Source organism: Emydura macquarii, unplaced genomic scaffold, assembly GCF_026122565.2.
Source record: "Emydura macquarii macquarii isolate MOO-44397 ecotype Brisbane River unplaced genomic scaffold, CSIRO-AGI_Emac_v2 contig_2661, whole genome shotgun sequence".
NCBI classification, from domain to species: domain Eukaryota; kingdom Metazoa; phylum Chordata; order Testudines; family Chelidae; genus Emydura; species Emydura macquarii.
In genome coordinates this window covers 392,551-415,472 of record NW_027132798.1, presented here as the reverse complement: position 1 = coordinate 415,472, position 22,922 = coordinate 392,551, and the positions used below count along the sequence as shown (strand labels likewise).

At 60.8% G+C, this 22,922-nt stretch overlaps 2 protein-coding genes across 3 annotated transcripts in view; one reads left to right on the top strand and one right to left on the bottom strand.

Moving 5' to 3' along the window:
- The window catches only part of LOC137164041 (F-box/WD repeat-containing protein 7-like), a 41,564-nt gene extending 21,375 nt beyond the window's left edge, over positions 1–20,189 (top strand). Inside the window, exons 3-13 of one of the 2 annotated variants that reach the window (XM_067564636.1) lie at positions 5,474–5,818; positions 10,830–10,912; positions 11,209–11,347; positions 12,068–12,202; positions 12,289–12,412; positions 12,596–12,732; positions 16,639–16,752; positions 17,055–17,236; positions 17,486–17,711; positions 18,337–18,547; positions 18,773–20,189. In XM_067564636.1, coding sequence (XP_067420737.1) covers positions 5,474–5,818; positions 10,830–10,912; positions 11,209–11,347; positions 12,068–12,202; positions 12,289–12,412; positions 12,596–12,732; positions 16,639–16,752; positions 17,055–17,236; positions 17,486–17,711; positions 18,337–18,547; positions 18,773–19,041 — 1,965 coding nt within the window. In that variant the 3' untranslated portion in view covers positions 19,042–20,189. Of the gene's footprint in view, positions 1–5,473; positions 5,819–10,829; positions 10,913–11,208; positions 11,348–12,067; positions 12,203–12,288; positions 12,413–12,595; positions 12,733–14,156; positions 14,794–16,638; positions 16,753–17,054; positions 17,237–17,485; positions 17,712–18,336; positions 18,548–18,772 lie in introns of those variants that run through there. The other variant, XM_067564637.1, reaches the window with a different exon arrangement.
- DNHD1 (dynein heavy chain domain 1) overlaps positions 19,651–22,922 on the bottom strand; it is a 100,888-nt gene continuing 97,616 nt past the window's right edge. The window contains exons 41-46 of the mRNA XM_067564648.1: positions 22,567–22,741; positions 22,130–22,240; positions 21,596–21,769; positions 21,187–21,550; positions 20,091–20,985; positions 19,651–20,004 (exon numbers count right to left, since the gene is read on the bottom strand). Coding sequence (XP_067420749.1) covers positions 19,651–20,004; positions 20,091–20,985; positions 21,187–21,550; positions 21,596–21,769; positions 22,130–22,240; positions 22,567–22,741 — 2,073 coding nt within the window. The remainder of the gene's footprint in view (positions 20,005–20,090; positions 20,986–21,186; positions 21,551–21,595; positions 21,770–22,129; positions 22,241–22,566; positions 22,742–22,922) is intronic.

Sequence of the window (22,922 nt, the reverse complement as noted above, 5' to 3'; positions counted from 1 at the left end):
TCAAAGTTTTCAATGAGCTAAGCAGATGGAACTCTTTAAGTCTCTCGCTCTTGGTCTCCAGCCGTTGAGTAATTCTTGTGGCTCAGCTAAACTTGTTACCTCAAAGAATGAAATCAGATTTGTTTGACAAGACCTGTTTTCCACAAAACCATGTTGACTGGCATTAATTTATATTCCCATCTTTTAATTCTTGATTGAATTAAGAGATTGTGCTGCTCAAAAACAGGGAAGAATTGGTAGGGGAAGTAGAAGTGGATGGCAACCTAGGCAGCAGTGACCATCAGATGGTCAAGTTCAGGATCCTGACAAAAGGAAGAAAGGAGAACAGCAGGATACGGACCCTGGACTTCAGAAAAGCAGACTTTGATTCCCTCAGGGAGCTGATGGGCAGGATCCCCTGGGAGGCTAATATGAGGGGGAAAGGAGTCCAAGAGAGCTGGCTGTATTTTAAAGAAACCTTATTGAGGGCGCAGGAACAAACCATCCCGATATGCAGAAAGAATAGCAAATATGGCAGGTGACCAGCTTGGCTTAACAAAGAAGTCTTCGGTGAACTTAAAAACAAACAGGAAGCTTACAAGAAGTGGAAGCTTGGTCAGATGACTAAGGAGGAATATGAAAATACTGCTCGAACATGCAGGAGTGAAATCAGGAAGGCCAAAGCACAATTGGAGTTGCAGCTAGAAAGGGACGTGAAGGGGAACAAGAAGGGTTTCTACAGGTACATTAGTAACAAGAAGATCAGGGAAAGTGTGGGCCCCTTACTGAATGGGGGAGGCAACCTAGTGACATGAAGATGTAGAAAAAGCTGAGGTACTCAATGCCTTTTTTTTTGCCTCTGTCTTCGCAAACAAGGTCAGCTCCCAGACTGCTGCACTAGGCAGCACAGAATGGGAAGGAGGTGAGCAGCCTGCAGTGCTGAATGAACAGGTCCAGGACTATTTAGAAAGGCTGGACATACACAAGTCCATGGGGCCGGATGCAATGCACCCGAGGGTGCTGAGGGAGTTGGCTGATGTGATTGCAGACACATTAGCTATTATCTCTGAAAACTCGTAGAAATTGGGGGAGGTCCTGGATGATTGGAAAAAGGCAAATCTAGTGCTCATCTTCAAAAAAGGGAAGAAAGAGTATCCAGGGAACTACAGACCAGTCAGCCTCACCTCAGTTCCCGGAAAAATCATGGAGCAGGTCCTCAAGGAATCCATTCTGAGGCATGTGGAAGAGAGGAAGGTGATCAGGAACAGTCATATCGATTCACCAAGGGCAAGTCATGCCTAACCAAACTGATTGGAGTATTGTGTCCACTTTTGGGCCCCCCACTACAGAAATGATGTGGGCAGATTGGAGAGAATCCAGCGGAGGGCAACAAAAATGATGAGGGGGCTGGGGCACAAGACTTATGAGGCGAGGCTGAGGGAACTGGGCTTGTTTAGTCTGCAGAAGAAAAGAATGAGGGGGGATTTGATAGCAGCCTAGAATTACCTGAAGGTGCGTTCTCGGGAGGATGGAGCTAGGCTGTTTAATGTTTAATTAATGATCTGGAGGATAGGGTAGATTGCACCCTCAGCAAGTTTGCAGATGACACTAAGCTAGGGGGAATGGTAGCTACGCTGGAGGGTAGGGATAGGATACAGAGTGATCTAGACAAACTGGAGGATTGGGCCAAAAGAAATCTCATGAGGTTCAACAAGGACAAGTGCAGAGTCCTGCACTTAAGACGGAAGAATCCCATGCACAGCTATAGACTGGGGACCAACTGGCTAGGCAGCAGTTCTGCAGAAAAGGACCTGGGGGTCACAGTGGCTAAGAAGCTGGATATGAGTCAGCAGTGTGCCCTGGTTGTCAAGAAGGCTAATGGCATATTGGGCTGCATTAGTAGCAGCATTGCCAGCAGATCGGAGGAAGTGATTATTCATTGGTGAGGCCGCATTTGGAGTATTGTGTCCAGTTGTGGGCCCCCCACTACAAAAAGGATGTGGACAAGTTGGAGAGAGTCCAGCGGAGGGCAATGAAAATGATTAGGGGGCTGGAGCACAAGACTTATAAGGCGAGGCTGAGAAAACTAGGCTTGTTTAGTCTGCAGAAGAGAAGAATGAGGGGGGATTTGACAGCAGCCTTTAACTACCTGAAAGGGGGTTCCAGGGAGGATGGAGCTAGTCTGTTCTCAATGGTGGCAGGTGACAGAACAAGGAGCAACCGTCTCAAGTTGCAGTGGGGGAGGGCTAGATTGGACAGTAAGAAAATCCTTTTCCCTAGGAGGGTGGTGAAGCACTGGAATGGGTTACTGGGGAGGTGATGGAATCTCCATCCTCAGAGGTGTTTAAGGCCCAGCTTGACAGAGCCCTGGCTGGGATGGTTTAGTTGGGGCTGGTCCTGCTTTGAGCAAGGGTTGGACTAGATGTTCTCCTGAGGTTTCTGCCATCTTCTTCTAGGATTCTATGATGGAATCCTGTAGCAGCTTTTCTGTTGCTTGTCTGGGCTGCTGTCGGGCTAACTGGCCGATGTACCTGCGTCGTCACTAAGGATAAGACTGTCACAGGAATCACGGAGTCTGTGACTTCCAGAAACCTGTGTGATATTTTCCCCTTCAGCCCCGGGCAAGGCTAGAGCTGTCAGCTGGCAGGAGCCCTGAAATTCCCAGCTGCAGCTGGCCGGGTCCCCCAGGTTGCCAGCCCTGGAGGTCTGAGTCGCAGCTCCTAGCCACCACGGGTGGTGAGGGGCGGCTGGAGCTTCCTGCCACCTCGGCGGTGAAGGGAGCCCGGAGCTCCGAGCTGCTGCGGGTGGCGGGCACACCTAGGGCTCCAAGTCACTGCAGGTGGTGGAGAGAGTACCTGGGCTCCACCACTCATGGGCGGCAGAGGGAGCCTGGAGCTGCAGGTCGCGGGAGCCCACCGCTGCTCCGAGCAGCCCCAGGCTGTAGCAGGACCCTGGGGTTGGAGCCGGTGCGGGTGGCAGCAGGACTCCAGGGCTCTGTGCTGCCATGGATGGCGGGGGAACCCCGGACTCTGACTGCCGCATCTCTCTGCCTCCATGGTCGGCTGGGTGGGAGGCCCAGATCTTGGAGCCACCACGGGTGGCAGGGCAGCCTGGAGCTTCAAGCCAATTCCCGACATACCCCAGGTGTCGGGGGGTCCCTGGCAGCAGAGAGACCCTGGAGCTCTGACCTGAGCCGCCACAGCAGTGGAGGGACGAGAAAGTGCGAAGCCCTGCAGGTGGCAGGGGACCCTGGAGCTCCGAGCCCCCACAGCAGTGGGTGCTGGACCCCACCCCCTCTATTCCTCTCTCACAGCGGGGCTGGGGCTTTCACCCCCCGTCAGCCCCATTTTGTCACTAGTAGTCCAGTCAGGAAATGTATCCCACTTAGTCTTTGTCGTGCCACTTAAGTTAGAATTTAGCTGATGTGCTAATATGTCCAATTGTTCCTGTTTATTCCCATCCTCATTGCATTTGTATGTGGACATCTAAGCTGTGGAGCAGATTCCCTCACTGTTATTCCTCTTGTTGCTCCTATGACTGTGTTGTAATTTTCCATTCCCCTTCCCCCCCTCACCCAACCATTTAGTCCTCTGCTAAGGTCACCTTTTGTATATCTGTCTGTGGGCGTTTGTCCCCTGCCCCCTTTGAACCTAGTGTAAAGCCCTCCTCACTAGGCTGGCAAGTCAGTGTGCAAAGATGCTCCCCCCCTTCTTGGTCAGATGAACCCCATCTCTTCTCAGCAGCCCTCCTTCCCACAACAGCCGCCATGGTCACAGAAGCCAACCCTTCTCTGCGCACCATCTGACCAGCCAACTTTCATCTTCAGGACACGCGTGTCCCTGCCCGGGCTCTCACCCTCAACCTCAGCTTGTGCCCCCAACTCCTTCACCCTCGCTCCCAGAGCCCTGCCCTCGCTGCAGACCTGCTCACAGCCAGACCTGGCACTACTAGGATGAGCAGCCTGGGGCAATGGTCAAAGGGCGGGGGAGCCTCGGCCACCTTTCCGTGACATCTCGGATGTGTAGCGCACCTGGGACATCATGCTCTGTTGATGGCTACCTATTTCCCCCTTTCTCCATTGTTCTAATTGCTGCCTTCACTTCCCCACTGAGCCAGGATGGACTTTTAGCCGAAGCTGAACCCTTTCTTTCTTGGGGAATTGTGGCTTTGGCCTTCTAATAAACACGTCTTCAAGAACGTCACGTGTATCTGACTGTGCACTTTGGGAACTAGCCCCTTGCAGAGGCAGGTGTTTACGTTACTGTTGGGCATGCGTCGTGGAGTGTAATTAGCTGCTGGTCCCTGGTCCCTACACAACCACCAGCTCCCACTCCGTGACTATTGGTCGTCTCTGTCATACTGAGTCCAGAACAGAGAGTCTCATGTAGGCTGTGCAATACCCTCTGTCTTAGAAAATCATCTGTAGGTTTTAGAAACTCCCGTTTCTGAAGCTTTAAGAAGAGTCTAGAGCTAAGCCTCTGCCTTCCTGAGCATGGCTGTCTGGTCTGAAGGGGAAGTCGCTCTGCCCCCCGGCATCTGCCCCTAGGTACCCACCTGGTGCCCAGTCCGGTTTGCTGTCAAGACCCAGGCAAGCCAGGCTGGAACAGGAAGGATGGAGCTGCAGGCCTCTCGCTGGGGTCCTGCTCCAGTCTGGGAAGGAGTGAGCATGACTCCATCCTGGCATGGTGCTTGGCTACAGGTGGCTGCACTGGGAGCCCATGGGAGTGCGACACTGGTGCTGCACATCATGCCCAGGCTTGTCGGGGCAGTGGCCAATCTTCACCCACATGTGGAGTCTCCCTCCTCAGCTGGAAGCTGCACCTGGTTCTGTGCAAGCCCATGGCCTGCTGCATCTCTGCTCTCACCTCAGCCGGGGGCCGGTGAGCGGGAGGCCCCCTGCCTTCTTGTCGCCCCACAGTCTGGAGCACCTGAGCCAGGGCTCGCTCCTTGCCCTGTCCCACCCTCTGATGCGGTGGCCTTGTCTCCATGGCTGTAGCAGAGACCCTGGTAGAAGAGAAGGCTAATACCTCGTTCATCTCCTGTGCCAGCATGTACCAGGACCACAAATCCACCCTCTCCCCAGAGACTGGGGAAACTCCTCCCACCTTCAGTGCTTGCTCTGCCGGAGCCTTCATGCATCTCAGGCAGAATGGCAGGCCAGACTTGGCATGCCACCCTGGCCCAGCAGCCTGCCAGGAGCTGTGGGCCTTGTTCCCGATGCTTCCCGCTGGCTGGGGGAGGTGGGACCACTTTGCCCTCATCTGGACATTTGGCTTCTCAGAATGGGGCTCCCCAGTCGGGGTGACCCCCCGCCACAGGTAAGCTGCTAACCCTGGAGAGCATCCCTGAGCTGTGGCCGGCAGCTCCTGCTTGTCTGCAAGGGACGCTTTTCACCCCAGCCCCACCAGTGAGCTTCCTTGGGGCCTGGACTCTGAGCCTGCCTGGGTGTGCGCAGAGCCGGGCCCCGGCCTGACCCCGCCTCCGTGTGTTGCAGGTGCTGGCTGTGGAGGACAGCGCCCAGGCTGCCTGGGAGTCGGAGGAATCGGACTGCTCGGGCGTAGAAGGGGGTTCTGGTCCAGAGTCTGACGGCTCCGCAGTACGAGTGGGGCAGGAGCCAGAGGAGCTGGGCTGCCTGGAAGTCCATGCGGGGCTGGAGCCTGCCAGCTCCAGAGTCTGTGGAGCGCAGGAGGAGGAGGAGGAGGATGAGGAGGGGAGCTGCTGCAGCGATGAAGGGGAGGATGGCGGTGACGTCTATTTCTATTACACCATTGGTGAGCGCTGGATTGACTACCTGGAGAGGACCGAGGAGGGCAGCCTCATCCGACACGTGCGGCCAAAGGTAACGGGGCACAGGGCCCTCTGCACTGGGGCTGCACCCACCCCTGGGAGGGCCCTGGTACGCGTCTCTGATACCACGCGGAAGGGTGCTGCGGGAGAACTGGGATAGCACACGATAGAGCAGGGACTGAGCCTTGATTTCCCCATCACAGGAGAGCAGGAGGAGGAGTACTGCAGGGGCAGGGCCATCTCGAAGTTGGTGGTACCTGTGGTGTCTTTCTGTCGGGCCGGGATGGTACAGGGAGTCTCTGTCGGGGGGGTAGGGGATCTCTGTCCAAAGGTGGTACGGGGGTTGGTCTGTCCCTGTCCAAAGGTGGTACGGGGGTCGGTCTGTCCCTGTCCAAAGGTGGTACGGGGGTCGGTCTGTCTGATGAGGGGGTCAGAGCTGCAGTGCACAGGTGTGTTTGTCCCTAAGCCTTAGTCCCTGTAGGCTCCTGTCCACGGCTCCTGCCCCATCTGTGGCTGCCTGCCCTGGGGCTGGCTCCGTGCTGAGGTGGTGGCTGTCGTGGGCAGCAGAGCCTGGAGCCTTGGGACCACGGGCTTCTCCTCCCCCTGCAGATCCCTCCTTCATGCAGTACAGCGGGGGCAGCTCCCTGGCCGCACACTACTTCCTCCTCGTAGATGAAGTGAAAGTCAGAGAACGGCCTGCATAGCAGATCCCTATCCCCTGGCAAGAAATTGGTGATGTCCCTGCTGGCTGGGGTGGGCAGAGCTGGGGGGTTCTCTTGTGCCAGGGGGCAGGCAGAGCCGGGAGGGTCTCTGGTGGAGGGAGGGGGAGGGGGAGGGAGTCTCTGATAGCCAGGGGGTGGGTAGAGCCGGGGTAGGAGGGAGTTTCTGGTGGTGGGTTGGGACGGGCAGAGCTGTGGGTTTCTCACAGACTCTAAGGTCAGAAGGGACCAATATAATCAACTAGTCTGACCTGCACATCGCAGGCCACAGAACCTCCCCCACCCGCTCCTGTAACAAACCCCTGCCCTAGTACTGAGTTATTAACGTCCTCAAATCACGGTTTAAAAACTGCAAGGTACAGAGAATCCACCAGCAAGTGAGCCGTGCCCCAGGCTGCAGAGGAAGGCAAAAAACCCTAGAGCCTTTGCCTATCCTGGGGGAAAATTCCTTCCTGACCCCACATACGGCAATCAGCTAAACCCTGAGCATGTGGGCAAGACACCGGAGCCAGACACCCAAGAAAGAATCTCTGTAATAGCTCAGAACCCTCCATCTACCGTCCCTTCACAGGCCTTGGCATCTCTACCAGCAGCAGTCAAAGACCAGTCAATTGACCAGCGAGGCTGTCCCATCAAACCATCCCCTCCGTACATCTATCCAGCTTAGTTTTGAAGCCAGCTCGGTTTTCTGCCCCCACTGCTCCCCGTGGGAGGCTGTTCCAGAACTTCACTCCTCTGTTGGTTAGAAACCTGCATCTCATTTCAAGTCTAAACTTCCCGATGGCCAGTTTATATCCATTAGTTCTTGTGTCTGCATTGGGGTGAACTTAAATAACTCCTCTTCCTCCCTGGTATTTACCCCTCTGATGTAGTTATATAGAGCAGTCATGTCTGCCCTCAGCCTTCTCCTGGTCAGGCTAAACCAGCCAAGCTCTTTAAATCTCCTCTCATAAGGCAGGTTTTCCATCCCGCTGATCATCCTAGTCGCCCTTCTCTGCACCTGTTCCAGTTTGAATTCATGTTTCTTAAACACGGGGGACCAGAACTGCACACACTATTCCAGATGAGTTCCCACCAGCGCCTTATGTAATGGTACTAACACCTCCCTGTCTACTGGAAATACCTCGTCTGATCCATCTCAGGACAGCATTAGCTTTTTTCATGGCTACATCACTTTGGCAGCTCATAGTCAACCTCTGATCAACCGATAGACCCAGGTCCTTCTCCTCTGTCACGTCCAACTGATGCGTCCCCAGCTTATAGCAGAAATTCTTGTTGTTAGTCCCTAGGTGCATGACCTTGCACTTTCCACTATTAAATGTCATCCTATTTCTATTACTCCAGTTTACAAGGTCATCCAGATCTTCCTGTGTGATATCCCGACCCTTCTCTGTATTGGCAATAGCTCCCAACTTTGTGTCATCTGCAGACTTTATTAGCACATTCCCAGTGTTTGTGCCACTGTCAGTAATAAAAAGGTTAAATAAGATTGGTCCCAAGACCGATCCCTGAGGAACTCCACTAGTAACCTGCCTCCCGCCTGGCAGTTCACTTTCAGTAGGACCCGTTGCAGTTTCCCCTGTTCTTTATCCACCTTCTAATTTCCACATTAGTCCCCATCTTTTCCAATGTAACTAATAATTCCCCGTGTGGAACCGTATCAAACGCCTGACTGAAATCCAGGTACATTCGATCCACTGCATCCCTGTGTCTAAGAAATCTGTTCTCTTCTCAGAAGAGATCAGGCTGCTCTGGCTTTTGTAAAGCCATGTTGTGTTTTGTCCCAATCACCGCTAACCTCGATGTCCTTAACTACTTTCTTTTTCAAAAGTTTTTCCAAGACCTTGCATACTGCTGAAGTCAAACTAACTGGCCTGTAGTTACCTGGATCAGCTTTTATCTCTTTCTTAAAAATAGGGGCTATGTTAGCAGTGCTCCAGTCAGACGGTGCGGCCCCTGAGTTTACAGATTCGCTAAAAATCCTTGCTAATGGGCTTGCAATTTCATGTGCTAGTTCCTTTAATATCCTTGGATGGAGATTATCCGCCTGCACTGCCCCCTTCCCCCAATTTAGTCCATGAAGCTGTTTGAGTTTGCCTTCTACCTCGGATGTGGTAATTTCTACCTCCATATCTTCATTCCCATCAGCCACCCTGCCGCTGCCCCCAAGCTCTTCATTAGCCTCATTAAAAACGGAGGCAAAGAATTTGTTTCACTATTCGGCCATGCCTAGCCTCCACCCCATCCTCAGTGCTTAGCGGGCCCACTTCTTCTTTCTTGGTTTTCTTCCTTTTTATATGGCTACAGAACCCTTTACAGTTGGTTTTAATTCCCTTTGGAAGGTCCAACTCTACTTGGCTTTTGGCATTTTTCACTTTATCTCTACATGTTCTGACCTCTAAGAGGTCGTTTTCCTTGCTGATCCCTCCCATCTTCCACTCCTTATAGGCTTTCTGCTTTCTCTTCATCACCTGTCTGAGATGCTTGCTCATCCAGTTTGGGCTACAACTCTTGCCTATGAATTTTTTCCTCTTCCTTGGGATGCAGGCTTCAGATAGTTCCTGCAACTTTGCCGAAGTAATTCCAAGCCTCCTCCACCGTTAGATCCGTGAGTTCTTCAGTCCAGTCCACTTCCCCACCTAATTCCCAGAATTTTTAACGTTAGCCCTTGTGCAGTCAGAGACCGTAGGCACAGATCTATCTTTGTTTAGCCTTCCATGGAGTTTGAACTGAACTAGCGCATGGTCGCTCGAACCAAGGTGGTCCCCTACACCCAGTTCTTCTATGATGTCCTCACTAACCAATACCCAAATCTGAAATGGCATCCTCTCTTGTTGGCAGAGAAGCAGGCAGAGCTGGGGAGGTCTCTGGTGACAGGGGGCAGGCAGAGCGGGGGGGGGGAGGTGAGCAGAGACATGGGGTGTCTCTAGGGTCAGGAGGCACTGGGCTGGAGGCCCCAGCTGTTTTTATTTGGGGCGCAGTGGCTCAGAGGGCTGGGGAACCACATGTGGGGGGATTGCACGCAGAGACCCTGCCTGAACTGCTCCACATAGGGTACCGCTCCCCAGTCTCCAGCATCCCCCCCCCCCGCAGAGAGTTGGTGTAGCTGGGAGCAGAGATGGCATGGGGGGCTGTGGGTCAGGATTGAGGGGCACCAGCAAAGCTGGACTGGGCTGCAGGTCAGGAGTGAGAGGCGCTGGCAGATAGGGTGGCCGTTCTCACAGTCCCTGAATACCGGACACCCTGGTACTTCCGGGAATGGCGGGGGCAGGGGTGGGGGTGCCTCTGTGGGGTGGGAGGTGGCCCTGCTGTGTTGGGGCCCCGTTTTGAAGAGCATGTTGCCCTGCAGTGTCTGAGTGAGGTCCCGCCGGCAGGGTGGGTGGCGCAGCACTCTCCATGGTGTCTCCCGCCTGATACTGGACAAACCACATCTGGTTGTCTCAGGACCACACGGGGCAAACGTTACAAAAGCAGCATTGTCGGGTGTAAAACCGAACCAGGGGCCTGGCTACCGGCGGTGCTGGGAGGGAGCCCAGCTGGGCTAGCGGGGGCTGCAGGTCGGCAGCGAGGGGCACCAGCAGAGCCGCAGGGGCTGCCCGCCAGGACTGAGTGAATCACAGGGTCTCTGGTGCCCCTCGTTGGATTTGACTGGGTCCCTGGTGCTGCTCTTGGCAGGACGGGCCGTTGGCCGGGAGTGAGACCCGTGGGGGTGTCCGCAGGGGGCTGAGGGCGAGCGTGTGCCATGGTGGCTTTGTGCTCTGCCGGGGCGAGGCGCTTCGGGCAGGGTGGAGACCTCCATGTCCTGTGCGCACGAGTGGCCGCGTGCTGTGCTGTGGGGGGCAGGCGCGGGAACCCCAGCCTGCTGCCTCTGCTGCCTTAGGGTTGGTAAAGAGACGGCCCAGGTGAAGCCGGGTCGGTGGGGGACCTCTGGGTGGGGGCTCAGAAGAGCTCCCTGCAGGGAGATGACTCCGGTCGAGGGGAGGGGGTGTGGGAAGCAAGCTGGTCGGGGGGGCTGGCGGGGCACTGCAGCTCTGGCTCTGTTGGCTTGTGTCCAGGGCTGGGGGTTCGCTGCAGAGTCTGGAGTCACTTGGGGGTGGGGGCAGTGCTTAATTGCCTGGAACTGGGGGGGCACTGCCTCGCCAGGCGGGGGCAGGGGACGCAGGGGAAGCAATGGTCTCTCTCCTGCTCCCCTTCGATCCCCGGCAGCTGGCCCTCGCGCCATCTCCTGCCTTCACTCCTCCCGAGTGACCGTGGTCAGCTCGCAGCTCCGTGCGGCTGGGGGGTGCGTGGGGGGCTCTGCTGCAGGGCTCCCCAGCCTCACGTCACGTCACCCTCTCCTGGTAGATGAAGCGGAAGTCGGAGAACGGCCTGGACAGCAGAGCCCTGTCCCCTGGCAAGAAGCTCTGTAAGGGATCCGAGTACAGCAGGTAAGGTGGGGGCGGGCAGGAAATGGGGTCACCATGGGCCAACCCAGGCCGTGTGCTGTCAGCCCCTGCGGGGTGCGCCGGCTGGGCTGAGGCTGCGGGAAGGGGAGCCATGCGGGTTGGCTGGGTGGTTTTTTTGGGGGAGGGGTAGTGGGGGATGGGTGGAGTTGGTTCTTGGGGTGGGGGAGCCTGGCCAGTGGAGGGGCTGGGGTTGGGGGGTTGAGAATGGGGGGGTCTAGGTAACTCCCTCTGGTGCCGTTGTGTCTCACCTGCCTGGTCTCGCCGCGGTGCTGGCCCAGGACGTTGGGCCCCTGCATTCCCAGCCCTACCACCACCTTCGGGGACCTGCGCAACGCCAAGCCGGGCCAGGCACGCCGGCGCCGCATCCCCTCGCTCGCCCCGCCCCCTGAGCTGCAGGACTGGCTCCGCACCTTTCAGGTAGGGGACCTGGCTCACCCCATCAGCACCGCGGGGCCCACATCCGCCAGCCGTAGGGGCCCTCCAGGGTGGCAGCCATGCACAGTCAGGGCAGACAGGGAAAGGATGTTGGGTGAGGGGGAGCAGTCGGTGGGTGACGGGGCCGCGGGGGGATCCGCGGGGGGGCAGTCGGTGGGTGACGGGGCCGCGGGGAGATCCTGTGGGGGTAGTCGGTGGGTTAAGGGGCTGCGATGAGATCCTGGTAGGGCAGTCGGTGGCTGACGGGGCCACGGGGGATCCTGGTGGGTGGGGTCAGAGCCCAACAATGAGAAAAAGAATTTCTTGCCTCAGCTAAAGAAGAAGGCGATGGTCCCAGTGCCCCCCTGCAGAGCTACCCACCTCCTCTGTCCCCGGGCCTGCCCCCCACGCAGGGCCTGCCCCCCACAGGACACCTAGCTGCAGCGGGTGGGGCTAGGCATCCCAGGCTGCCTGCCTGAGTGCGAGCCCTGTTCTCGCTGCCCCAGGCCCAGCTGCTGCTCCCTTCCTGGTGGCGCGCTCAGCCCTGCCTTCCTCCGTCCCAGCTCAGGCGTCAGGGACAGGTTAGCCCCTGCCCGTCCCACGGAGCAGGACGTCTCCGTCTGTCTCCCTCCCCAGCCGCAGGCAGCGGCGACCTGGCGGGGAGGTGACCGGGGGCGGCTGTGCTGCGGGCGGAGCGTCACCGTGGTCTCTCTCCCGCCCCAGAGATGGAGTGCTCCGGAGAAGCTGCTGGCCCTGGACCAGCTCATTGACCGCTGCGAGCCTTCCCAGATCAAGTACATGATGCAGGTCATCGAGCCCCAGTTCCAGAGAGACTTCATCTCCCTGCTGCCCAAGGAGGTGAGTGGGGCGAAGGGGGCCAGCTCTGGGGCAGTGCAGGAGCCGCTGGCCCTGCCCGCCCCCCTGACCCTGCCCTCTCTGTGCAGCTGGCGCTGTATGTCCTGTCCTTCCTGGAGCCCCGGGACCTGCTGCGTGCTGCCCAGACCTGCCGCTACTGGAGGGTCCTGGCTGAGGACAACCTGCTGTGGAGGGAGAAGTGCCGGGAGGAAGGTAGGAGCCCGCCCCGGCCGAGCCCACCCTCTCACTGCGCGGGGCAAAGGGGGGCCCCACTCCTGGGGCCTGCAGCTCCTGGGGGAGCACTTGGTTTGGAGAGATTTCCCCTCCCATCGGGGCAAGCTGAGCCCCTCTGTCTCTGGCAGTCCTGTGCCCCATGTCTCCCTGCCACCCCCACAGGCATTGAGGAGCCCCTGAACCTGCGGAAGAGGCGCCTGCTGAGTCCCGGCTTCATGTACAGCCCCTGGAAATTCGCCTTCATGCGGCAGCACAAAATCGACATGAACTGGCGCAGCGGAGACCTCAAAGCTCCCAAGGTGGGTGTGCCCGTCCGCCGCGCCCTGCTCAGAGCCCCCGCCGCGCCCTGCTCAAAGGTGGGTGTGCCCGTCCGCCGCGCCCTGCTCAGAGCCCCCCAGGTGGGTGTGCCCGTCCGCCGCGCCCTGCTCAGAGGCCCCCAGCTCCCAGCAGACAGGATCAGTCGGAATCCGTACGGGGCATACGTTCTCTAGGGGAGCTAAAACAAGGCCTGGCTAAGCACACCACGGGGCATTACAAGGGTTAACGTGTGTAAGCCGGATTTCTGCTCTGCCTGTCACAGAGCACACCTCACACGGCTTACACTCTGGCTAACAGAGCGACCTGAAAACCAGTGCGCGGGGCATCGTCCCTAGCGGGGCTGTTTCCGGTGGGGGCCTGCAGGGGTTGGGGCTAGCCCCAGCACCAGTCAGCTGGAGTGTCCTGGGTCACTTTTAATATGTTAGATGTAGAGTTAGACATCTCGGACCGGCCATCTCTACAGACTGGGGGCCCGTGTCCTGGAAAGCGGGTCCGGGGATCATGGGGACACAGCTCAGCATGAGGTCCTAGTGCACCGCTGTGGCACAATGGGCTAGTGTGGCCCTTGGATGCATGCAGGGAGGGGATTTTCCCTCTCTACGGCCCTGTGGACACTGCAGCCAGTTCTGGGGCCCGCACTTCTGCCAGGGGGTGGGGGTGGGTGGAGACCTGGCAATGAGAGGCGTGGAGAGCTCAGTCTGTTTGGCTTATTTAAAACAAGGATTGAGGTGACTTGGCACTGAACGAGAACCCGGGTGGGGAGCAAACGCCAGGTCCTGACGGGCTCCTCGGTCTCGTGGAGCCGGGCGAGCGAGGCCCCCGTGTTAGAACTGGAGCCAGCTCCCCGGGGCAGTGGTGGATTCTCCATCTCTTGACGGCTTCCGCTCCAGACCAGGTGTCTTTCTGGAGGAAGCTTTAGCCCCCAGTTAGTGGGCGTAGGACAGAGGTGGCTGGCAGGAGTCTCTGGCCTGTGTTGCACGGGGGGTGGGAGTAGAGGATTTACTGGCCCTTTCTGGCCCCCCATCTCCATTCGTCAGACCCCCCCCCTGCTGCGGGGGGAGCCGGGAGCTGCCCTGCGTCCTGCGGTGCCTCTCGCTACAGGAACTTGCAGGCCTGGCTGGCCGTTCCCCAGAGTGACCCTTGCCGGAAGTAGAGTCTGCTCGGTCTGTCTGTCTGTCTGTCTGTCTGCTTAGGTACTTACCTGGCTCCATCACCACGTGCCCTGGAGACCGGGCAGTGCCGCCATCCCCGCTGTAGAGATGGGGAACTGAGGCACAGCACGGCGGACCCCTGGGCTGTCTGGCCCGGAGGCTCTCCCCCCAGTGGCCTGACCGCACAGCTGAGCACGGGTTGGCAGACAGGACCGAACACGGGTCCAGCTTGCACTGTCGCTCTTGCCTTGCAGGCCAGCACCACCTGCCTCGGTGGAAGATGCAGGGACCCAGAGGAGATAGTTCTGGGTACCTGGGCTCTAATGGTCAGGGATGGGCGAAAGCCCTGCTGCGGGAGCTGGTGTAGCCATGTCGGTCTCAGGATGTCAGAGAGCAGGCGGGGAGCTCAGCGCCCACTGAGCCCAGGTTGGGAGAACTGCTCTGTGCAGCTCAGAAGCTTGTTTCTTTCGCCACGAGAACTCGGTCCAGGAAAGGCCACGACCTCACCCACCTTCCCTTTCCTTAGCATCAGTGATGGTCGTTCTGGCTATTCCTGTGTGCAGAGACATACCCAGTCCCTCTTGGAGGCTGCTAAGTCCTTGGCCTCAGAGACATGCTGTGGCAGTGAGTTCCACAGATTAGTTATACCTTGGGTGAAGAAGTGTCTTCTCCCCCCTCCCATGTCATTGGCTGCTCCTCGTCCCAGTGACATGGGGCTGGGAGAACAGACGCCCGCGGTATTTACGGTGGTGATTTCTGTGTGCCACGGGCGGCCAGTCCTGCACAGTGCGCAGATGGTGCTGCACCACTGATTGATACAGAGGCCTTAGAATAGTCTCTGTATTATTCTCACCCCATCCCTCGTGCGTCTAACACCATCTTTGCTTTTTTGCCCAGCTGCGCGTTGAGCAGGTCTCCATTGCGCTGCCCCCGGGTCCCTTCCCTGAGCTGAAGGCGTTAGTTCAGACCCTGGAAGCTGTACATGTCCGCCGGGCACAGTACTTTCATTGTTGACATGGGATTTCATCTGCCATTGTGCTGCTCGGCCCCTGGCGGGGTTCTTCATCCTCTGCTCCTGACTGGCCCAAGCAACTCAGTCACCTGCAGATGTTTCCCCCCCTCCCACTCCCCCGCTTTCATGGTCTTAATAAACACCTTAACCAAGATAGAAGTTAGCTCAGCACCTTGCCGCCCCCGCTCTCCACCGGCTGCTTTAACCAGCTTTGCTGTCTGTCTCCTGGCCAGTTTCTAACAGTGACAAAGTGGGAATTTTTTGTAATATTTTTTATGAAGTCTGTGCGTGCCTGGGTTTCCTCTGTGCTTTGCAGGGCTCCCTGGGGATAGGAAGGGCTGGTTGCTCTCGGGGCAGGCTGAGACACGGGTGTGAACAGCTCCCAGCTGTCAGGGGCCTTCGCTGCATGTCACTGGAGCTCTTGAGAAGACAAGGGAGAATCCAGCTGCCCGGCCTGGACACCTGGCAACCAGCACCACAGAGAGATCTGGACTCTCTGCCAGGGGCTGAGCCCCCCCCAGCTCAGGAACAGAGGACTAGGGCGTGGGGGGAGTTAGTGTGGGCTGCGGGAAGCAGTCGGGACACACCTGAGCTGGGAGGGAGAGAGGTCAAGGGACAGGGCTTGGGGCTACGTGCTGTCACTTTCTGCTCTCTGGGCAGCCAGGGGCGTCCCACCCTGCGCCCAGTCGATGGATCGGCTCCTGCTTGAGAATGCTGCCTGGGTGTCTCTGCAGACGCCGGCGGAGGCTGCGCTGCTCCCTACGATGGTCCCGGTCTCCCTCAGCTGGACTCGCTGAGCGCAGGGGCGCAGGCCCAGAGGTCCAGTCTAAGGTGGCGGGGGGGCCATGTGGCTTCCCCTGGAGGAGGAGTGAGACCCCTGGGGGGTCTGGCACAAGGAGGGGGTCCCCCCAGAGACAGTTCCAAAGCGGGGCCGTAGCACCGAGCCAGGGCAGAACTTTGCCTTCGGCAGCCTGGTGACGTAGCTTCTGCAGCAGCCTCTGGTGGGGGCCTGTGGAGGCCATTTGCAATCTAGAGAAATGAGCCCCTGGAGTGGAGCCTGTCACACAGCCCGGCATTGGTGCTGCACCCCCACTGCGGAACAGTCTTCCGGAGAAACCCCTTCCGAGGGCCAGCCCCGAGGGGTCTCACTCTTCCTGCAGGGCAGGCCGGATGGCCTCTGCAGCCTCTGCTTCCCAGCGCAGGCCCAGCTGGGAGGGGCTCCGGCTTGTCCACTCCGCAGGGATTGAGGCAGGTCGCTGCTCACGGAGATGCCAGGCCCTTTTCTGGAGCCGGGTTATTAGCCAGCTGGCCAGAGCACAGCCATTCTGGGCCACTCTTGCTGACCTCGGTCCGTTCCCAGGTGAGAGCGCTCAGCGTGCTCCCCTGCCTCACCTTCCAGCCCTTTGTTCCCGAGCGGGATCGCCTCTTCCCTTCCCTTCCCTTCCCTGCTGAGTCCAGGAACGGGCGGTGTCTCTCCAGCCCCACCTCGAGTTGGGTGTTTCATCCACTTCCTTAACTCCACCAGCCAGGGAGGAGACGCCCGCCCGTGTCTCCTCACCTGCCCTCAGAGTGCACACTCCCTTTCACCCCCCTGGGCAACAGTGCAACATACAGGGGAAACTGAGGCACAGATGGGGTTCATACAAATCTTACAAACACTCCCCTTGGGGACGAGGGGCTCGCCTGGGCAGGAACTCGCGCCACATGTGCTGTTCCCTGCACAGGTCCTGAAGGGACACGACGACCATGTCATCACCTGCCTGCAGTTCTGTGGCAACCGGATTGTCAGCGGCTCCGACGACAATACGCTGAAGGTCTGGTCGGCCGTCACCGGCGAGGTGAGTCTGCCCCGCCCCGCGGCTGGGCTGCCGTGCCCGGGGAGCCTCGCGCAGCTCCTTGGGCCCCACGGGAGTGGCTGGCTGAGCAGCCTCGCTGGCTCCTGCTGGACCTGCGGCTCAGGGGCTTTTGGCCCCAGGTGCCGTTTCTCAGAGGGCTGCTGCTACCTCTGCGGGGGGCGGGGCGGGGCGGCTGTTCTGCCCTTTCCTTGGCCGGCTGCTTCCTGGGCTTCCCAGACCCGGGGAGCCGGTCTGTGTCCCCGGGGCGCCCCCACTGCCCCTGACTGTCACTGTGCTCTCTGCAGTGCGTGCAGACCCTGGTGGGTCACACAGGGGGCGTTTGGTCCTCCCAGATGAGGGACAACATTGTGATCAGCGGCTCGACGGACCGGACGCTGAAGGTGTGGAACGCGGACACGGGCGAGTGTGTGCACACGCTGTACGGGCACACGTCCACTGTGCGCTGCATGCACCTGCACGGGAGCAGGTAACTGGCGAGGGCACGGCCAGGGGAGCGGGGCGTGGGGCAGGCGGCCAAGGACCCCGGGAGGGGGCGAGCGGGTGGGCCAGGGCACTGCCTGTCACAGCTACTTTGGGGCTCCAAGGGGGCAGGGCAGGGCAGCCCAGACAGGCAGGGCCGGGCTGAGTGACCTGCGGTCCCAGCGGCCATCCCGGGCCTTGGGGGGCAGTGGGCGTGGCTGGACGCCTGCCGCCTCAGCGTTCCCGTCCTCGGCAGGGTGGTGAGCGGCTCGCGGGACGCGACGCTGCGGCTCTGGGACATCGAGACGGGGCAGTGCCTGCACGTGCTGATGGGGCACGTGGCCGCCGTCCGCTGCGTGCAGTACGACGGGCGCAAGGTGGTGAGCGGCGCCTACGACTACACGGTGAAGGTCTGGGACCCGCAGAGCGAGAGCTGCATCCACACGCTGCAGGGCCACACCAACCGTGTCTACTCCCTGCAGGTGAGCCCCGCCCCCGGCCAGACCCCGCCCCCTCGCACCAATCGCGTCTGCTCCCTGCAGCTGAACCCCGCCCCCGGCCAGGCCCCGCCCCCTCCTCACACCAACCGCGTCTGCTCCCTGCAGCTGAGCCCCGCCCCCGTCCAGGCCCCGCCCCCTCCTCACACCAACTGCGTCTGCTCCCTGCAGCTGAGACCCCGCCCCCGGCCAGGCCCCGCCCCCTCACACCAACCGCGTCTGCTCCCTGCAGCTGAGCCCCGCCCCCGGCCAGACCCCGCCCCCTCCTCACACCAACCGCGTCTGCTCCCTGCAGCTGAGACCCCGCCCCCGGCCAGACCCCGCCCCCTCCTCGCACCAACCGCGTCTGCTCCCTGCAGCTGAGACCCCGCCCCCGTCCAGACCCCGCCCCCTCCTCGCACCAACTGCGTCTGCTCCCTGCAGCTGAGCCCCGCCCCCGGCCAGACCCCGCCCCCTCCTCACACCAGCTGTGTCTGCTCCCTGCAGCTGAGACCCCGCCCACCCCTGCCAAGGCTGCGCCCCCTCCCACCACCTGTGTCTGTTCCTGGCCCTGCACGCCCCCCGGGGCTGCCCGCTGCCTGGGCAGCGCTGACCCTCTCTCTCTGGGCAGTTTGACGGGACACACATCGTGAGCGGCTCCCTGGACACGTCGATCCGGGTGTGGGACGTGGAGAGCGGGAACTGCCTGCACACGCTGATGGGGCACCAGTCGCTCACCAGTGGCATGGAGCTGCGGGACAACATCCTGGTCTCGGGCAATGCAGACTCTACTGTCAAGATCTGGGACATCAAGACAGGCCAGTGCCTGCAGACGCTGCAGGGTGAGTGCCGCGGGGCGGGGCGGGGCAGCAGACAGCCCTGTCCTCTCAGCCAGAGAGTGGGGTGACTATCTTCCCACCCACTGGGGCCGGGGGACACTGCTTCGGGGCAGAGTCTCAGTAGGTGGGTATGGCTGTGGTGATCCCTCCTGCAGCTCAGCTTGGCCGGGGAGTTGGCGGCTGGTCCCTGGGGTCCGGGGCCCAGTTAATAGGTGCCTTTTCCCCCAGGGCCCAGCAAGCACCAGAGCGCCGTCACCTGCCTGCAGTTCAGCTCCAAGTTTGTGGTGACCAGCTCAGACGACGGCACCGTCAAGCTCTGGGACCTCAAGACGGGCGAGTTTGTGCGCAACCTGGTGGCCCTGGAGAGCGGCGGCAGCGGGGGGGTGGTGTGGCGTATCCGCGCCTCCAACACAAAGCTGGTGTGTGCCGTGGGCAGCCGCAATGGCACCGAGGAGACCAAGCTGCTGGTGCTGGACTTCGATGTCGACCTGAAATGAGCCCCAGCCGCGCCAGGACGATCCCGCAGGCCGGGCACAGCAGCTGGTCTCTGCGGGCGGGCCCCGGAGCAGGCGTGAGCCCCCTGCAGGGCTGTAAATACTGTATCCAGACTGCCTGAGCCTTATTTATAGAATGGGAGCCCCGGGCGTGGGGCTGGCAGGGAGGCCCTGCGCACAGCCGGGCCTGTACAGAGGGAACGCAGCATGTTTTGTACACACTAATATATCGGTTTATTTCTGTAGCTGCGCCTGTGTCTGGGGAGCAGCTCTCGTCCCAGGGGAGCCAGGGGCTCTGGGTGCTGCTCCTGTGCGGGGGAGGGGATCCCAGCTGCAGCCTGTTCCTTCTGAGCGACCCCCGAGACATGGAGCAGCAGAGCCATCCCTGCAGCCCCAGTGCTGTGCCGTGCCTGCTGGGTGGGGCTGCAGGGCCCTGGGTCACCCTTAGAGCCCTGGCAAGGGGAGAGCCCAACCCTGAGCCCTCGTGGGTGGGCTGGGGATTGGGCCCCGGCTGCGCTGGAGTGTGGGGGCAGGTTAAGAGAGCGCCCCCGCCCCCAGGGACCACACTGCGTCTCACACACCAGCTCTGTTTATTCAGCTCCTCCCTAAGCGTCATGGCAGCGTGCTGACAATGTGCACCCGCCGCTGGGCGCACAGGGCGGGGGGCATCTTGCAGGGCAGTGCCAAATGCATCACAGCCCGGTGGCTACTCAGCTGTGCCGGCTGCTGCGGCAGCCCCAGGTAGACAGGGCAGCTGTACCGGGGCAGGGAGGCGTTGGGCCTGGGGGCAGGCCAGGGCTCCCGCCCAGCCCTGATCCAGATGGTGGGCAGCAGGCAGGGCTGGGCCGAGAGCGTCTCCTGGAGCAGGGCTGAGCGCGTGTCCCACAGTGCGTTGTGCAGCTCCAGGCCCGTCAGGTAGAGACCGCTCTGGGGTGGGGAGCTGGGAGGCAGCAAGCTGGGCAGCACCTGGAAGAGAGCAGTGGAAGGATGGGCTGGGTAGGGGGATTTCCCAGGAGCCGTGAGCCCCTGTACGATGGGAGGAGGGGCATTACCTGCTGGTCCAGCTGGTAGAGATCCAGGTCCTGCTTCTCGGCGCGGGCTGTTTCCTGGAGCAGTGCCAGGAGCAGGCGCCGTGGGTACTGGAAGGCAGAGAGATGATAGAGGGGCACAGGCTGCCCAGCCACTGCCCCCAGGTACCCGCACAGCAGCCGGCAGCGACACTGCAGCGTCTGCAGCCAGCTGCTTGGCGCCTGGGGGCCAGTGGGCGTGTAAACCAGCCAGGGGCGTGGCAAACGGCCCCGCACCAGGGCCCGCAGGATGGTGGAGCAGCGTGGGGACTGGCAGGGCCCTCCCGTCAGGTGCTCCTGAGCACACCTCAGGTCCTGGCTCACCTGCTGCAGCAGGGTCAGGAAGCTGCCACACTCTTCCAGCAGGAAGCGAAGCAGGGGCCGGGGTTTAGGCCTCACACGTCCACTGGGGAGATGCCCTCTGGCCCCCACCTCCCAGCCACGCTGCTGCAGCACTTCCTGCAGCTCCTGCATCAGCTGCAGCCCCTGCTGCACCAGCTGCCGCAGGGCCTCCTGCTGGTGCTGTGCGCGCGGAGGTCGGGGGGGCTGCCAGAGGTCCTGGGAGCACAGCAGGGCTGCAAACAGGCCCTGGCTCTGGCTCGCCAGCAGGCGTTGCTGTAGGCCATCGTACAGCCCGCAGGAGGCTGGGTCTGCTGGGCTGGGGAGCTGCTGCATGCGGGCGCGGGTGTCTGCGATCACCTCCTCCTCGGGCAGAGCTGGGGGCAGAAAGCTACAGTCAGGCGCAGCCTCCTTTGCGCCTCGGGGAACAGGCCTGGCTCGCTGCCCCCCAGCCCCTGTGCGAGCCGCTAGCCCCCAGCACTTCGCTCCATGCAGCTCTGCACCCAGCGCAGGGCAGGGGGCTGGGCAGCAGGGGCACTTCCTTACCTAGATTGGAGCCGCTGAGGAGTGCGCTGAGGAGGCTCTGCACCCCACGGCTGGGCAGCAGGCGGGAGGCACAGCCCAAGCACTGCTGGCTCAAGCTGTGCACAGCTGCTGCATCCCCAGCATCCAGGATGTGACCCCCATAGAGAATTGACCCTGAAATGGGAAGACAGTGTCATGGGCTGGGCCCGCCACTCACCGCAGCTCAGCCAGCCAGAGAGCCTGGCCCGCTGCGGGCCGTTGCTGCTGGGGTGAGGGTAGAGGTGTTTCCAGCTGCTGCTCTAAGGCTGCCTTGAGGCAGACTAGGCTCTGGCCACAGCCCCTGGCCAGATCCAGCCGGGGCTGGAAGGGGGGAGTTGCTGCCTCGCTACCTGCCAGCTCCTGCATGGCCTCTTCGGGGTTGGACACCAGCTTTGCCAGCCGCTCCTGGGCCTTCAGGCCAATGAACAGCTCAGCCTCGCTCCTAGGGAAGAGCAGTAGGCAGTGAGCCCTCCACGGCGGGGGGGCTGGGCACGGCGGGGCACGGGGTGGAGAGACGGGACGGCTGGGGGAATGTAGGGCACCTGCAGACACTCACCACGGGTAGAGCCGGGCCTGGGCCAGGCTGCCGTAGAACTGCCTGTGCAGTAGCACAGAATGCAGCACCAGCAGTGCCAGCCCTCGGTCCTGCGCGCCGTGCCACGCCTGCTGGCCCAGCATCTGGCTGTAGCTGCGCACCAGGATCCCCTTCAGTTCCTGGGACGTCTCACAGAAGAGCGGCACGGCAATTCGGTGCACCGGGCCTGCAGGGGGACAGACGGGCATCACTGCCGCGCCATGCCCACCGCCTGACCTGGGCCACCTGCTGGGTGTGCAAGGGGCACGCAGGACACTGCTGGGGCAGTAAGTGGACGGGGTAGCCCTGGTCTGCTAAATGCTGCACCCTCGGCCAGCAGGTGTGTGCAGCCAGAGCGCCACAATTGAACTAAGCTACTGCACCCCCCAACACACGGGTGGGCAGGCTAACGGCTCCTGGGCAAATCTGGCTTGGGCTTAGCCTTACCCATGTGGTGCCCCCCCTCCCCCAGTTCACGGGGCCAGCGTTCATGCCCTGTCACGCTCCTGGGTAGGCAAGGCCCGTCTGGGGCATAAGGGACGCGTACCTGGCACAGGCTCTAGGGCATCAGCTGCAGCGATGAGCCAGAGGCGGAATTTGGGGTGGATCTCGGGCTCTTTCATGTCTGTCAGCTGTAGGGGCAGGGACTTCGCTCCCTCTGCAATAAGAGGGAGAAACCAAGGCCCACAGATCCTCACACCTCATATGGACGGGAGAGCGCAGCACAGCGGGAGTGGGCAGCCATGGCAGGGGGAGGGGCCGTGGGTGCAGGGAGGCAGGCGGGGTGTGGAACTGCTCATGGGGGGGGGGCAGCGCAGGCAAAGGAGGCGGTTTTGAGGGGAGATCGTGTGTGGGGTAGGAGAAGGTGCTGGGTGGGAGGTGCACATGCGGGGGGGGCAGCAAGAGGGAAGGGGGGGCAGGTGAGGGGGGGCAAGCATGGTCCAGGGGGGGCATAGGGATGGCATGGGGGGGCTGGGCCCTCACCTTCGGGGGCTCTTAGCACCTTGCTGAGCTGCGTGAGCACCTCGGGGGGCCAGTGCTCCTGGAGATGGCAGTTGGTCAGCACCAGCCACTGGCCCTGCTTGGGGCAGGTGCGAAGGGCTTCGCCAACATGCTGCATGCAGCCTGGGGCGCCCAAGGCCACGATGACGATCCCCCGCTGCAGAAGAAGCACGTTATGCTGGCCTGGCCGCAGGGCCCTGCCCCACCCCCCACCCCCAGCTCCCTGCAGGGATGGTGGGACCCCTGGGGCCGCAGGCCTGCTCATGGCCTCAGCAATACACATGCGCATGGGACCCCCCCACCCCTGGGGGGGTCAGCTGTGGCCCAGGACCCACCCC